Raw genomic sequence first — 11,917 nt, 5'->3', positions numbered from 1 at the left:
TGGTGCGGGCGCGACACTGAGGGTTGCAGTCCGTTGCCGGACACGAAAAAAAGACAAAAAGGAAAAAAAAAAAAAAAAGAATACAAAGATTTCAAATAAACAACCTAACACTACACCTCAAAGAACTAGAAAAACAAGAACAATTCAATCCCAAAATTAGTAGATGGAAAGAAGTAATTAAGATCAGAGCAGAATTAAATGAAATATAGACTCAAGAACAATATAAAAGATCAATAAAACAAAAAGTTGTTTTTTTGAGAAGATAAAATAGACAATCCATTAGCTAGGCTAACTAAAAAAAGAAGAGAGAATACCCAAATGACAAAAATCAGAAATGAAAAAGGAGTCATTACAACTAGTAATGTCTCTAATATTATAGTATTGGAAGTACTAGCCAGAGCAATAGGCAAGAGAAAGAAACATTCTAAAGAATGATTAGAGACTATTATAAATAAGTATGCCAACAAATTTCTGGACATATACAAACTACCAAGACTGAACCAAGATGAAATAGAAAACCTGGACAGACCAATAACAAGCAATGAGATTGAAGCAGTAATCAGCAGTCTCCCAACAAAGAAAAGCCCAAGATCAGATGGCTTTACTGCTGAATTCTACCAAACCTTTAAAGAGGAATTAATACCAATTCTCTTCAAACTATTCCAAAAAATTGAAACAGAGGCCTTTCTCCCAAACTCATTCTATGAGGGCAGGATCACCCTGATACCAAAATCAGATAAAGGTACAACTACAACAACAAAAAGAAAACTACAGGCCAATATCTTTGATGAATATAGATGCAAAAGTCCTCAGGAAAATATTAGCAAACATAATACAGTAACACATCAAAAAATATTATACACCATTATCAAGTGGGATTCATCCCAGGAATGCAAGGATGGTTCAACATAAAAAAGTCAATATGTGATACCCACATCAACAAAATCAAGGCCAAAAACCATATGATTATCTCAAAAGATGCAGGAAAAGCATTCAACAAAATTCAACATACCTTCATGATAAAGACTCTCAGCAAATTAGGCATAGAAGGAAAACATCTCAACATAATAAAGGCTATATATGACATACCCACTACCAATATCATCCTGAATGGGGAAAATCTGAAAGCTTTTCCCTTAAGAACAGGAACAAGACAAGGATGCGCACTCTCACCACTCCTATCTAACATAGTATTGGAAGTACTAGCCAGAGCAATCAGGCAAGAGAAAGAAATAAAGAGCATCCAGACTGGAAAACATGAAGTCAAACTGTTCCTGTTTGTAGATGACATGATCTTATATATAGAAAAGCCTAAAGACAACAACAGCAACAAAAACCCTCTTTGAGTTGATAAACAATTTCATAAAGTTTCAGGATACAAAATCAATGCATAAAAATTGGTAGTGTTTTTATACTCCAATAACGAACTAGCAGAAAAATAAATCAAGAAAGCTAGCCCATTTACATTAGTCACCAAAAAATAAAATACCTAGGATTAAATTTAACCAAGCAGGTAAAAGATGTCTACAATGAGAACTACAAATTGCTGCTGAAAGAAATTAAAGAGGACACAAAAAGATGGAAAGACATTCTATGTTCTTGGATTGGGAAAATGTCAGCACTACCAAAAGCAATGTACAGATTCAGTGTGATTGCCATCAAAATACCAATGACATTCTTCATAGAAATAGAAAAAACAATCCTAAAATTCAAATGGAATAACAAAAGATCCTGAACAGACAAAGCAATCATGAGCAAAATAAATAAATACATAAATAAATAAAGCCAGAGGCATCATACTACCTGACTTCAAATTATACTACAAAGCTATAGTAACCAAAACAGCACGAAACTGGCATAAAAACAGTAGGACCAATGGAACAGAATAGAGAACCCAGAAATCACCCCACACACTTACAGCCAACTGATCTTTGACAAAGGCAACAAGAACATACATTGGGGAAAAGACTGCCTGTTTGATAATTGGTGCTGGGAAAACTGGATATCCATATGTAGAAGAATGAAACTAGACCCGTACCTCTCACCATATAACAAAATCAACTCAAAATGAATTACGTAAATATAATTCTTGAAACTATGAAACTCCTGAAAGAAAACATAGGGGAAATACTTCAGGAAATAGGACTGGGCAAAGACTTTAAGAACAAGACCCCAAAAGCAAAGGCAACAAAGGAAAAAAAATGAATAGGATTATGTCAAACACAAAAGCTTCTGCACAGCAAAAGAAACAGTTAAGAGAGCAAAAAGACAAACTACATAATGGAAGAAAATATTTGCAAACTATGTACCTGACAAGGGATTAATATCCAGAATAGACAAGGAACTCAAACAACTTAACCGATTAAGTAACCCAATTGAAAAATGGGCAAAGGAGCTGAATAGGCATTTCTCAAAGGAAGATACACAAATGGCCAACAGACATGTGAAAAGTGCTCAACATCACTAAGCATTAGGGAAATGCAAATCAAAACAACAATGAGATATCATCTCACCCCAGTTAGACTGGCTATTATAAAAAAGACAGAGAATAACAAATGCTGGTGAGGATGCAGAGAAAGGGGAATGCTCCTACACTGTTGGTTGGACTGTAAATTAGTGCAGCTATTATGGAAAGCAGTATTGAGGATCCTCAAACAACTACAGATAGAATTGCTATATAAACAACATAGACAACAAAAACAAGATAAATAACATCATCAACAAAAGTGAAATAAAACAAAAAAAGAACTGCCATATGATCCAGCACTGCTGGGTATATACTCAAAGGAACAGAAATCGTCATGTTGAAAGGATACCTACAGGGCCGGCCCGGTGGCGCACTGGATAGTGCGCCGCTTGGGAAGCGCGGCGGCGCTCCCGTCCGAGGGTTCGGATCCCACATACAGACCGGCTCCCGCTCACTGGCTGAGCGAGGCGCGGGAGCAACGCCGAGGCTTGCGATCCCGTTGCCGGTCCCCGGTCCGGTACGGGGGCAACACTGAGGGTTGCGATCCGTTGCCGGACACGGAAAAAAAAAAAAAAAAAAAAGAAAGGATACCTACACTCCCATGTTTATCACAGCTCTGATTACAATAGCCAAGAGTTGGAACCAACCTAAATGTCTATTGATGGCTGGCTGGATAAGGAAAATGTGGTACATATACACAACAGAATACTACACTGCCATAAAAGAATGAAATTCTGCCATTTGTAGCAACATGGATGTACTTAGAGAAAATTATGTTAAGTGAAATAAGCGAGGCACAGAAAGAGAAATATCATATATCTTCATTCATAACTGGGAGCTAAAAATAAATAAAGCAAGAAAGATACAACGATCACAGTAATTTGCTGAATTTTCTAAAGGAGAGAACAGAACTGAGGCCACCAGACATGGGAAAGGGAGAAGGGGGGTTTAGTGAGAAACTGGTAAAGGGCTACAAAAAATTATTACATTGTGTGATGTTGAATGTACTAATTATCATGGTTTGAGCATCACATATTGCACGCAGGTATTGATATTCATTACTGTACCCCACAGATATGTACAATCAATTATTAAAAGGCAGAAATTGCAAAATGGACAAAAAATCATGATCCAACTATACGGTGTCTACAATAGACACACTTCAGATTCAAAGACACAAATAGCTAGGAAGTAAACATTTGGAAGAAGATGCCCCACACCAGGAATAACCCAAGAGAGCTGGAGTGGTTGTACTAATATCAGACAATGTAGACTTTAAGAGAGAAATTGATACTAGAGTAAAAAAAAAGGACATTTTATAATAAAAAATAATCTATCAAGAATACATAATTATAAAGATATATTTAACTAATAACAGAGCCCCCAAATACATGAAGCAATCATTCACAGAACTGAAGGGAGAAATAGACAAGTTGACAATAATAGTTATAGACTTCAGCACTCCATTTTCAATAATAGGATGATTGGACAGAAGATCAGCAAGTAAAGAGAAGACTTGACAACACTATAAACCAACTAGATCTAACAAATATCAATAGAACACTTTACCCAACAACAGAAGAATAGACCTAACAAATATCAATAGAACACTTTACCCAACAACAGAAGAATACACATTCTACTTAACATTCTCTAGAATAGACTATATGATAGGCAATAAAAAAAGTCTCAATAAATTTAAAAGTAGTGAAATCATACAAAGTATGTTTTCTGACCAAAACAGAATGAAATTGGAAATCAATAAGAGAATGAAAGTTGAGAAATTCACACGTATGTGGAAATTAAATAACATACTCCCAAATAACCAATGGGTGAAAGAAGAAATCATAGAGAAAATTAGAAAATATGTTGAGGTGAATGAAAACAAACACACAACATACCAAAACTTACGGTATGCAGTGAAAGCTGTGCTAAGAGGGAAATTTAGAGCCTTAAATGACTTTATTTAAAAATAGAGAATATCTTGGGCCGACCCTGTGGCACACTCGGGAGAGTACTGCGCTGGGAGCGCAGCAGCACTCCCGCCGCGGGTTCGGATCCTATATAGGGATGGCCGGTGTGCTCACTGGCTGAGCGCGGTGTGGGCGACCCCACACCAAGGGTTGTGATCCCCTTACCGGTCACAGAAAAAGACAAAAAAAAAAAAAAATAGAGAATATCTTAGGGCCAGTCCGTGGCTCGCTTGGGAGAGTGTGGTGCTGATGACACCAAGGCCATGGGTTCAGATCCCTATATAGGGATGGCTGGTTCGCTCAGTTGGAGAGCTGACAACACCAAGTCAAGGGTAAAAATCCCCTTACCAGTCATCCTTAAAACAAACAAACAAAAACTATCCACAGATACACAAAAACTATTAGAGCTAATAAATGAGTTCAGCAAGGTTGCTTGATTCAAGACAAATATACAGAAATCAGCTATATTTTTATATGCTAGCAATGAACAATCTGAAAATAAAATTAAGAAAACACTGTTCTGTCCAGAAGCAAAGCTTCCAAACACATTCTACGAAGCAAACATCATCCTGATACCAAAACCAGGTAAAGATATAACCAAGAAAGAAAACTACAGGCCAATATCCTTGATGAATATAGATGCAAAAATCCTCAATAAAATATTAGCAAACAGAATACAACAACACATATGTAAGATCATTCACCACGACCAAGTGGGATTCATCCCAGGGAAGCAAGGTTGGTTCAACATTTCCTTTGGATATATTCCCAGCAGTGGTTCCTTTGGATATATTCCCAGCAGTGGTTCCTTTGGATATATTCCCAGCAGTGGTTCCTTTGGATATATTCCCAGCAGTGGTTCCTTTGGATATATTCCCAGCAGTGGTTCCTTTGGATATATTCCCAGCAGTGGTTCCTTTGGATATATTCCCAGCAGTGGTTCCTTTGGATATATTCCCAGCAGTGGTTCCTTTGGATATATTCCCAGCAGTGGTTCCTTTGGATATATTCCCAGCAGTGGTTCCTTTGGATATATTCCCAGCAGTGGTTCCTTTGGATATATTCCCAGCAGTGGTTCCTTTGGATATATTCCCAGCAGTGGTTCCTTTGGATATATTCCCAGCAGTGGTTCCTTTGGATATATTCCCAGCAGTGGTTCCTTTGGATATATTCCCAGCAGTGGTTCCTTTGGATATATTCCCAGCAGTGGTTCCTTTGGATATATTCCCAGCAGTGGTTCCTTTGGATATATTCCCAGCAGTGGTTCCTTTGGATATATTCCCAGCAGTGGGCGGGAGGTGTCAGTGATGGGCCATAATAATCATATACATTGTATATTGACAAAATAAAAATTAAAAAAAATAAAAATAAAAATAAAACAGTGAAACAGGGGAAAAAAAAAAAAAAAGAAAACACTGTTCTGTCCAGCTGCCAAAAAAAAAAAAAAAGGAAAAATGAAAAAAAGAAAAAGAAAACAATTCCATTTACAACAGCATCAAAAAGTCCTAAGTGTTTTGTCTTGGGGCTGGCAGAGTGTGTTCCTTGTCCCCTGATACCCATGCTCTGCTTCTCAAACCACCCTGCATAAAGACACTCCCAGGCTCCTGTGCAGCCAGGTGTGGCCTGGGGACTGTACCAGGCAGGGCAAATTCCAAGAAGAGATCTTCCGCAGAGACTGCCCCTCGGAGCCTCGCTCCTCTCCTGTTGGTCGCAATGACTGAGTCATGGTGGGAACAGGGAGTGTGACTGGGGCTGCAAGAGCCAGCCATGTTGAAGGGGGAAGGAGCTGAGTGGGGCTCCCTGGCTGTCCCCAGATGTCACACAATCCCTGGGGTGCTAAACTGGGCTTCATTTACAGGAAGGAGAAACAACTTTCTACCTTGTTTAAGCTATTGTTATTCGGAGTTTTCTGACCCTCAATCAACACAAGGGCCTGCAGCTAAGCTGTAGCTCATAAAAAGATCTATGGGAACTCTTAGGTGTTGCCAGCAGGTGGGTTCAGAAGCTGGCGAGGTGAGTTATAGAAGGTGGAGGGCAGCAGGAGGGATCTGGCTCTGCATCCATCCACGAGACAAGGATTGCACGACGAGGGCTGGAGGACGAGTTCCTCAGGTCGGCACACGTGCAATTAATGCCCCCGTTTTACAGATTGGGTACAGAGGAGGCTAAGCACCTTGTCAGATAATTACAACAGAATATCATTTGTTTAGTCTCGATGTACACACATTTTGGATGGGTGACAACTGGATTTTCAATGAGGATTTATGAAAATATGCATCAGTTTAATACTGTCTTGGAATTCATGAGATGGAAGCATAGGGCTGGCCAGTTAGCTCAGCTGGTTAGAGTGTGGTGCTGATAACACCAAGGTCTGGGGTTCAATCCCTGCGCTGGCCAGCTGCCAAAAAAAAGGGAGGGGGGGGAAAGGAAAGAAAAAAGAGATGGAAGCAAAGGTCAAAGCTGTTTGGAGCTAACTGGAAGTATGGACAAGGATCCCTGCAGGACTCAGCAGGGGAGAGTCCCCTGCTGCCTGGGAGGTGCTCCCAGTGGCACTGAGAGGTGGGCAAAGCCAGCTGGACTGGGACGGGGGCTGCAGGTTTCTAACCAGCTTCAGAGAAAGTGACCAGTTTCCAGCCTTGCGGGCGAGTGGGCCAAAGAGGAAATTAACAATAAGGCTGCTAGTCATAGTGTCCCCGTCCCAGTCCCAACAATGCTGGACAGAGAGCATATGCTCCCCAACAGGGACCAGCAGTTTCCTCTGAAGAGAGACCCCAGAGAGAAAGTCTCCAGGTGCTCAACAGCTGATCCCCCCACTGTAGGGCCAAGTCAACTAGCCTGCCCCCCACAACAGGGACCCCCAGTGTCAAGGGGAGCTGCCGGTGGGCAGTGCAGCCTGGGGGTGGGACGTGGGGGAGGGCACACTCCTTGGGACCTCAGACCACATGCCGTTCAGGGGCGCTGTTACTGAAGGGACACTAGCCCTCTGAGTTGGTCCTAACAGATCCTTTGGCTTCCCCAGGCAGGGCAATTCTGTCTCCTTCCCCAACACTGGGCCCTGTACCTGGGTGTCTCGCCAAGCCACTTTTTTTTTTTTAAAATATGACTGGTAAGGGGATCTTTTTTTTTTTTTTTTTTTAGATGACTAGTAAGAGGATCTTAACCCCTGACTTGGTGTTGTCAGCACCACGTTCTCCCAAGTGAGCCACGGGCTGGCCCTTGGCCGAGGCACTTTTGCCTTCCTATGACCAGAGGTCTCTTCAGCCACAGCACCAAGGTCTCTGATGTGGCAGCCCTAATGTCACCAAAGGGTCACACTTGGCTCTCTTCTCTCCTTCAGAATGGAAAATGGTCTTCCCTGTTCCTTTCAAGGGTCTTGGTCCAATAATCTGCTCGCCTTGCACTGGCCCATCTGTGCCCTCCCCCTCGGGCTGCATCCCCCATGGCCTGTCTGCTCCTGGGTGCTGGATGGGTTCCACCATCCTGCCTCTGCCCTTCTGTGCTGCCTTCTCTGTGCCTTGTGGGCACCTCACCTGGGCTGGTTCAACTCATCCCTGCTCCATCCCAGGATCACACTAAGATTCTGGCCTTGGCTGGACCCCACGCCCTACACCCTGGGCCTCCCTGCAGGGCTCCAGCTCCAGCCCTTTGTCCCTCAGCCCAGGCAGTGAAGATGGCGATGTGTGCTGTTTGAGTGCCTCAGCTCCAGCCAGGCCCCGAGCCATGGCCATGGTGTTTCCTCCTTCCTAGCACCAAGCCTGGTGCAGCACTGGACAGCGGTGCACAGAGCCCTCTGAGCCTGGACGGTATCCTCCAGGGCTGAGAGTGTGCTTGGGGCTGGAGCAGGGTCTGGGTCTGCAATTGCCCCTTCCACAGACCCCAAGGCTGGGGGCCATCCTTCCAGGGCTGATGCAGCCGGGCTCCCACTTCTGCCAGCCATGTCCTGGCTGGCAGGGATGCCATCCCTGTACCAGAGCAGCCCCTCCAGGGAGAAGGCATGCAGGAACACCAGTCCTGCAGGCAGGGGCCTCTTACCCCCATGCCCTGGGATCCCACATGGATGGTGGGCCAGGAGCCCAAACAGCAGCTGAAACATACACTTGTTTATTTCCCAGGAAAGAGGCAGAATGGGTGTTTGTGGAGTCCCTGCCCCCTGCATGCCCTGGCAGGCAGACCTCACTTCCAGAAGAGCACATTCCAGAAGAGCAGCCAGCAGGGGTAGAGGCCCAGGGCCAGCAGCGGGAAGAGCAGGGCTCCGTAGGTGTGGTGCTCCAGCACGCCTTGGGCCAGTGCCACCAGGAAGAGTTGCCAGCCCTCAGCTAGCGACAGAGGCGCCTCCTGAAGCTCCCCCCACAGGAACAGGCTGCCCAGAAGTGTGGCTGCTGGGCTGGTCAGCACCAGCAGGGCAGCGTAGAGCGGCCTGGGTGGAGGGGCGCCATCAGAGTAGACTCCATGGTGGGGGCATAGATACCAAGTGGAGGAGGAAAGGGGCGTTGAACGGGGAAGGGCTCTGTGGCAAGAGGCACAGGCACTGGAGGCATGGGGGGGCGGGGACTGATCAGCACATACCGGGGCCCGTGGGGCTCTGTGAGCACAGCAGCAGGCACCATGGTGGCAGCCAGCAGGAAGCCCAGCGAGAAGTTGGTAAGGGCAATGCAGCCCAGCTGTAGTGCTAGGTAGATCAGGGCCACCAGCTTCAGTGCCATCCAGCCCCGGTCTGGGACATGCGCACTTACCACCCTGCAAGGCAACGGACTCAGAGGCAGTCCAGGGCTGCCTATGTGTCCAGGAGGCCCCCCATCCCCACCTGCCCATCCCAGCATCTCACCGGTGGGTATTGTGAGGAAGGGCCAGGCCAGCTGCGTAAATTGCCAGCAGTGTCAGCACCACAGCCTCAGCTTCGGCCACTGGGAAGTGCTGGGTGGCCACATGTTGGCCCAGCACTGGCAGGATGTAGAGGGCCAGTCCCACGGCTTGAGAGATGAGCAGGGGTGCCACCAGCGAGAGCAGCCCCACACCCTGCAGGGGGTATGGGCACTTGGAGATGGGCCCTGGGACCAGAGGAGCCCAAAGGACCCTCACTACCACCCCATAGCTGATGCTAAATGGCAGCAGTAAGCACCATTCAGGACCCTAGAACCCAACAACAGAAGGGGTGGCATCACCTGTATTGGGGGAAGGGGAACACTGGGTCCAAGGGGACCCCCAGCCTCCTGAGGCCCCATTCTGGAATCATGCAGCTGCATCCACAGTTCCAGAGCATGGCCCAGTTAAGGATCCCGACGAGAGGTCTGATGGGATTTGCCAGGTGGGCGACCCAGGGCTCACCCCCACACCCCCACCCCAGAGCAGGATGAGGACTCTCCCCAGCCTAGAGTTGAGGGGACTGAGGCTGGTCACAAGTGGATAGAGAAGGGTGGAGGATATCTTGAGACCGAGGACCAGAAGCAAGAAGCCGATGGCAGGCATGTAGAGGCCAATGGAGACGAAGCGGGAGAGTGCAGGAAGAAGGTAGAAGAAGAAGGACTGGTGCAGGCGCTCCAGAAGGTGGTTGAGCTTTCGGAACATGCCCTCCAAAGCCCTGTCAGGGGTGGGGTAGGGTTACGGCCAGCCAGACTCTGCAGGCCATCCCCTGCTCCACCCCACCTGGACACTGCCCAGAGCATGAAAAAGGACCCAGAAACTACTTACTTGCCCACTGCCACCAGGTCATACTTGTACTGGTGGAAACTATTGATGCCACGCAGAGTTAGGGCCTCCACGCGGTAGCGCAGGAAGAGGCCGTGGGGGCCATGAGGGCGGCCGGAGGCCTGCCGCAGAACCATGAGCAGCAATGTCTGCAGGCTCTGCAGCGGGCCGTCCAGCGACATCCAGTCCTGGGGCTGCAGCTTGGAGGCGTGGGGACAGGATTAGACAATCCCCCCCAACACAGGCCCTGTGTCCCCCAGGAAGGTGGTCTCACCTTGCCCTGCAGTGTGCACAGCAGCCCCCCTTTCTGACAGAAAGTCTGGAAGAGATTGAGCAGGTCGAGATTAGGTAGCTGTCCATTGAGCCCCTCCACTGCCACATCGAGGCTGGTGACCACATCACTACTCAACTCCAGGGCCACAGCGGCCTGGATGGCCCCAGCCCTGCCTTGCAGGGGGGATGACTGCATGCCTGCAGGGGCAAGGGAATGAGCATCAATGGGGGAGGGCAGCTGGTGAGGACAGTTACTCTGAGGGAGAGGCCAGGGCAGGGCAAAAGCACGCACCAGTGACATTGACGTCATGATAGGCTTCGAGCCAAGCCTCGGTGCCCAAAAGGTCGTGATCTGTCACCAGGAAGATGATATCTTTGGCCCAGTAAATCTGCCCTGAAGGCCAGAAGCAGGGTCAGCAGGGTCAGCAGGGCCTGGGGCAATGACCAAGCTCTCCCTGGCCAGCAGCCCCTGAGCCTCACCTCGGAAGTGGGCAGCGAGTGACAGCAGCAGCCCCACAGCCTGGCTGTTGGTAGAATCGGAACCACAGGGTACAGTGAGCACGAGGGATTCAGTGCTGGCAGCACGGGGTGCTCGTAAGATGCCATACACGTTGGTGCCTGACACCATCTGTATGCGGTTGGTGGGGAAGCCTCAGCAGTAATCTCATGGTAGAAGACTGAAGCCCCCCCCCACCCCCTTTCCCCTGGCCCTGTAACGCCCACCATGGATTGCCCTGGCCCCAGATCATCCCTCCCACTGAGCTTCCTGGCCCCATGCCACCCCTCCGAGGTGCTTGGTCCCAGGCACACCCCCTTCCCCCAATACATAGCGCTCGTGGGTCTCATCTGGAAAGGGCAGTTTCCGGGCAAAACTCTGCGTGTAGACCTCCAACCCCACTGACCGCATAGTTCGCTCCAGCCAGGCTACGGGCAGAGCCCTGGAGACACAGAGAGCGCCTCTGAGCAGAGCTGCCAGGCCTTGGCCACCACTGCTCCCCCATACCCACTGCTCTGCCGCTCACCCCGACTTCCTGCGGTGGGCAGCGAAGTCCCGGGCAAACCCCCGGGCGCGCTCTCCGCCCGCAAACTGCTCCTCCACCATGGTGGAGCCCATGGCATTCTCCGACATGTAAGTGCGCTGGGTCAAAGGCGGGAAAGCCAGCGCCAAGAACCAGGCGACGCCCGCCATGTAGCTCAGCACGCTGCGAGAGAGGATGGCGCGGGCTCCGGTGAGTTAGCGGGACCTGGGACGCCGACCCGTGGCCTCAAGTCCCGCACCAGGGGTCGGCCTGAGGGACCTAGACCCGGAGTCTGGGCATCCCGGACGCAGGACGGGAAAGCTGAGCCCCGGGCCTGGTACCCTGAGTGATGCGGGCGGGAGAGGACGGGCACGCGCAGCCGGCGAGGCCCCGGGCCCTGTGAGCTGGGGCCGCCGGCAGCTCGAGCCCGCGGCCCTCGGGTTCCCGCCTCCCCGGGCCCGACCCTCACCAGAGCGGCGCATTGAGGCGCAGCACGAGGC

At 48.4% G+C, this 11,917-nt stretch overlaps 1 protein-coding gene across 1 annotated transcript; it reads right to left on the bottom strand.

Annotated features, from left to right (window-relative positions):
* Window positions 1–8,520: 8,520 nt before the first annotated feature.
* Window positions 8,521–11,915, bottom strand: GPAA1 (glycosylphosphatidylinositol anchor attachment 1; the record flags this gene model as incomplete). Its single annotated transcript, XM_008571702.1, has 12 exons — window positions 8,521–8,857; window positions 9,007–9,177; window positions 9,266–9,456; window positions 9,603–9,698; window positions 9,865–10,018; window positions 10,129–10,325; window positions 10,400–10,596; window positions 10,691–10,792; window positions 10,879–11,026; window positions 11,225–11,336; window positions 11,421–11,600; window positions 11,887–11,915. Coding segments are annotated over 12 exons (1,821 nt in total), but the record flags the coding sequence as incomplete, so codon positions are not given.
* Window positions 11,916–11,917: the final 2 nt, after the last annotated feature.

The sequence above is a fragment of the Galeopterus variegatus genome, unplaced genomic scaffold (assembly GCF_000696425.1).
Source record: "Galeopterus variegatus unplaced genomic scaffold, G_variegatus-3.0.2 Scaffold711, whole genome shotgun sequence".
Lineage (NCBI taxonomy): Eukaryota > Metazoa > Chordata > Mammalia > Dermoptera > Cynocephalidae > Galeopterus > Galeopterus variegatus.
Note: the sequence above shows the minus strand (reverse complement) of the source record. Positions and strands in the feature narration are given on the sequence as shown.